At 39.2% G+C, this 4,413-nt stretch overlaps 1 protein-coding gene across 2 annotated transcripts; it reads left to right on the top strand.

The window, feature by feature from the left end:
- The first annotated feature begins 350 nt into the window (after window positions 1-350).
- LOC147227358 (keratin, type I cytoskeletal 18-like) lies at window positions 351-3,490 on the top strand. 2 transcript variants are annotated; one of them, XM_086159927.1, is made up of 7 exons: window positions 351-832; window positions 1,253-1,335; window positions 1,448-1,604; window positions 1,788-1,952; window positions 2,042-2,167; window positions 2,479-2,699; window positions 2,981-3,490. In XM_086159927.1, exons 1-7 carry the CDS (start codon window positions 449-451, stop codon window positions 3,108-3,110), a joined length of 1,266 nt encoding a protein of 421 aa, XP_086016053.1. In that variant the 5' UTR covers window positions 351-448; the 3' UTR covers window positions 3,111-3,490. The 2 variants fall into 2 exon arrangements, with proteins under 2 accessions (XP_086016053.1, XP_086016054.1); XM_086159928.1 differs by lacking the exon at window positions 2,981-3,490 and having other exon boundaries at window positions 354-832; window positions 2,479-2,703.
- Window positions 3,491-4,413: the final 923 nt, after the last annotated feature.

Here is a 4,413-nt window from a genome sequence, read left to right as displayed (position 1 = left end):
AATTAGTCCTATGATTCAGATAGCAGATAGATATGGAGATTTCTTTTATTCTGTCATAAACTGGATTTGGAAAGATTCCTGTTTCGCTATTAAGGAATGTCTAATTTTGCAGCGGACCAAAAGCTTCATAGCATGAAACAGCCAACATTAAATGCCAGAATATAAGTGGTTGCCCTCAGTATCATTGTAACCATGGATACTGGTTGCTAAACATTGTGAAATAGAGAGGTTTACACACCTTTATGGTTCGGATTGCTTTTGAATGGGGCAGGTGGGACAAAGTCTGGGAAAGAAGACCAAAGGTAATAATGCAATATAGATAAGAGGTGGGTATCAGTCGAAAATACCGATTTTCAGACCATATATAAACCTGTGAGACTCTTGTTTCTCACCTGCAGCTTCAAAACCCGTCCTGCACCAGACAGCCCGACATCTAATACTACCGGCAATGGAGCCTCTTGTTAGACGCCAGTCTTCTCAGCTTTTTACAACCGGTCAAAGGGAGAGCCTGTATGCTCACAGTGTTAGCGGTGGTGCAGGTGGCCATGGGACCAGGATTTCTTCTGTGTCCTATGGCACAAGGGTTGGCAGCAGCTTTGGTGGTGGGACATCCTGGGCGTCGACGTCTGGGGCCATGGTCGTCGGTAATGAGAAGATTGCCATGCAGCAGCTGAATGACCGCCTGGCTAATTACCTAGAGACGGTGAGGAAACTGGAAAAAGCCAACAGCACTCTGGAGATCAAGATCCGAGAAACAATTGAGAAGAGAGGCCCGCTGGAGGAAAAAGACTTCACTAAATACAACACCATTATCTTGGACCTCAGGGCCAAGGTGAGCAAACAATGTAGTAATTCCTTCAAACTAATCTATATTTTCTTCAGTTGTTACAAAAAAGACCCGAAATGTGTATTATGTGTTACTATTGCGCGCTAGATAGTGGTGTACTCGGCATGAATTTTTGGTAAATTCAAGAAATAAAGAAGGATTATCATTGATTGATCAACAGCTGAGTCTTTGTTTATTTTGAAACCTCTTGTCAATCTTTTTTTCATCGACCAATACAAGCAGCTCTCCTCTCCGTAATGTAATTTATCACTTGTTAATATTCACGGATTTATCTAAGTTAGTGAACCGTATGATTCACAGTGCTATAGTTAAGGCTGCATTCCATGCATTTCAGGCTAACTATGAATTACAGTGTTCACAATTAGACATGCTGGGAATTTCAAAATAGTCTGTAATTTCTTTCAGATATTTGACATGATGAAGGGCAACGCACATCTTGCTGTGTCTCTTGACAATGCACGTCTTGCCTCAGAAGACTTCAGGGTCAAGTGGGTGTTTGTAAATTATGTACATTAATTTACAGATTAATGTACTTTGTAAATTAATGTTTTTTTTTTGTGGATTTTGTGGAGTAATTCAATTATGAACTATTGTTGTAAGGTTGGAGTATGAGCTGTCCATGCACCAGGCAGTGGAAGCTGATATTGCAAAACTGCGGAAGATTCTGGATGACACGAATGTGATTCGTCTTCACCTTGAGAGCGACATTGAGTCTCTGAAGGAGGAGTTGATCACCCTGAAGAAGAACCATGTGATTGTGAGGGACTTTGTCAAAAAACAATTTGTACTATATTGAATCAAATAAGCCTTAACCTGCAGATATATGATAATAGCCATTGATGAATAAGCAGCACGGAAGTCTGTTCTTTCCTTGTTTCACAGACAGGATACCTGCACTGTCCAAAATCAGGAAATCACTCCTTCTCTTTAACCTTGACAGGAGGTTGCTGAATTGCGTTCCCAGATTACACAGGTCGGCGTCAACGTGGATGTTGACGCCCCTAAAGGTCAAGACCTGGCCATGATAATGGAGGAGATCAGGGGTAAATATGAGAAGATTGCATTGAAAAACCAGGAGGAGGTCAAAGCATGGCATGAATCTCAGGTACAAACAATATGATCTGATCAACATCTATGTATGGCACATTGTGTTTGCTTATTGTAATTATTCTTCGCATTTAACTATTCACTCAGATCAAAGAGATACAAGTCAGAGTAACAAAGGATTCAGCAAACTTGAAGGAGGCCGCAAATCTGATGAGTGAAACTAGGAGAAGGTATCAGGCTTTGGACATTGAACTGCAAGCAGCTTTAAGCTTGGTGAGAGTTTTTTTTTTTATTTTTTTTTTTTTTACATGGATGATCATTCACATGAGCTGCCTAGGCTATGTTGAGTTAGTGGTGCAATAGAAATATCTTAATTTTTTGAGAAGTGGATAAAGATTTCCCTTGTCATATTCACTGGATTTGGAATCACAACACCATATCAGCCTTGTCAGTTTGTTCAGATTCATCCAGGTGATGGTGAACAACCATAGTCCTCATCGATAAAAAGCTTCATCTGTAGTCTTTACTTGCTGTGCTGCATTATTCAATCAAACAATTAACTTTTCTCGAACCTCTTTTTATAGAACGCATCTCTGGAGGCAACCCTCCGTGACATTGAAATGCGTTACAATACGGAGCTGGAAAACTACAATACTATTATCCTGAGGCTACAAGGGGAGGTAACACGGATCCGCGCGGACATCCAGCAAAACACACATGAGTATGAACAACTGCTCAACATCAAGTTGAAACTGGAGGCCGAGATCTCGGAGTATAGAAGGCTGCTGGATGGCGAGGATTTAAAGTGAGTATAAGGAGCTTATTTGGGGACTGCAGTTGAAAGATTTGCTGAAATTCATACACATAAGGGGAGATGAAGGGGTGAGCTTCTGCATATTCTATTCAAGGAAGCTCCCTGCAAATATGAATTTTTGAGGCAAAACTAACTATTAACTGTTGTATTTGAGCTATCCGAAAAGCAGTTCATGTTTAGATTTTGTGAAAGTTTGTCTTTTCTATTCCTTTTTTTTTAAGTTGCATAGCTTTTCAAAAGTCAAACTAGCTTGTTCTTTTGCTACTTTACAGACTGGAGGATGCTCTTGATCAGAAGAAGGTCCAGACCAAAGTAGTGACACTCACTCAGACTTTGGTGGATGGAAAAGTGGTTTCTGAGAGCAAGGACATCAAATCTAGTGAACAGATTGTCAACAATTAAGAAATGAACAAAAAAATCTAAATTAAAACCTCTTACAAAAATGCGCCTCCATGACTAAGACTGATTCATTGATGTCTTTTAATAGTTTGACACAAGAATGCAATAGTCTGACTATTGGCTGTTGTCACATCTAATCGTGGCGGTTGTCTCGACAAGAGAACCTTCACAGATAAATAATACGAAATCTTACGGTTACTTTAATTTTAAAAACCCATTCAAAATTCTTAAAAGAGGAAAAGCTGAAATTGTTTCACATATTCTAGAGTTGTGAATCCATTTGCAAAACTATTCATGTGATAAATGATTTTAAACTTCCACTGGCAGCTTTTTGGCCTCCAACCATCAACACTAAAGTCAGGAGCCTGAGCGGGAAATTCTTTCAGCTTCTGAGAAATTCACATCCTGACCCCCAGAGCTTTAGCCTTGTCCCTTAATAGGAATAAGGCCCTGTTCCCATGCCATTGCCCGCTCAGGCAGACTGAGTTTATTTACATTTTCATTAGTGAGTTAAATTCCTATGACCCGTTTGATACTAGCCGACCTGTTTTGGTCCAAGATAAATCATTGTGTGACTTGTGTGTCAATAAAGCAGCTATATTATGTTATGTTGTGTTATATTCTATTATGCAGGCTCTGTTGACGAGCTAAACTAGAACTACACTTTTTTTTTTTTTTTTTCAATCTGACAGCTAATTGGATCTATTGGTGTGTCATCAAGAAAAGGGTGGGCCATGGGGCTTTAAATCCCAATGAAGGAAATAGTTTAAAAAATCATCTCAAGCTGGCAAAAACATTGTGAAGAAGCTAAAAAGGGTGATATCACTCAGAACTTCACATTTGGTGACAATATAAGTTCAGTTAAGTAACATTCATACGCTACCATCTGCAACTGCCCTCATCAAATGGTCCTTGACCCCCTGTTTGACAATGACCTGTCATTTTGTACATTATATTACTGTAACTCTCACAACCATACTTGTAAATATATTTTTCTTATGGTTCTGATGGTTTTGATTTTGATTCTGATGGTATTTCTGCAATTTCGCCTCTGTATTCTAAAGGTGCCAAGCTCATATTTTATTTTCACATTCGCATCGCGGGGAAACTATGGCTCCGGAGCTTAGAGTGGTTATTCTTGGAACCGAACATTCTTTGTTCATTTTTTGCTTTTTTTTTTTTTTTTCATTTTCTGCTCATGGTTCTTCCATGATGGGTTAGACGCACTGATGTTGAGCTGTATGTATAACGGAATGTCACAAATTAAGGGATTTCTATTATAAATCCCCTATTTTCCCCTTCTTAA

Source organism: Fistularia commersonii, chromosome 14, assembly GCF_037954325.1.
Source record: "Fistularia commersonii isolate RoL2024-O1a breed Wild chromosome 14, RoL_Fcom_v1.0, whole genome shotgun sequence".
Classification (NCBI taxonomy): domain Eukaryota; kingdom Metazoa; phylum Chordata; class Actinopteri; order Syngnathiformes; family Fistulariidae; genus Fistularia; species Fistularia commersonii.
The sequence above is the reverse complement of the archived record's forward strand: the minus strand, read 5'-3'. Positions and strand labels throughout refer to the sequence as shown.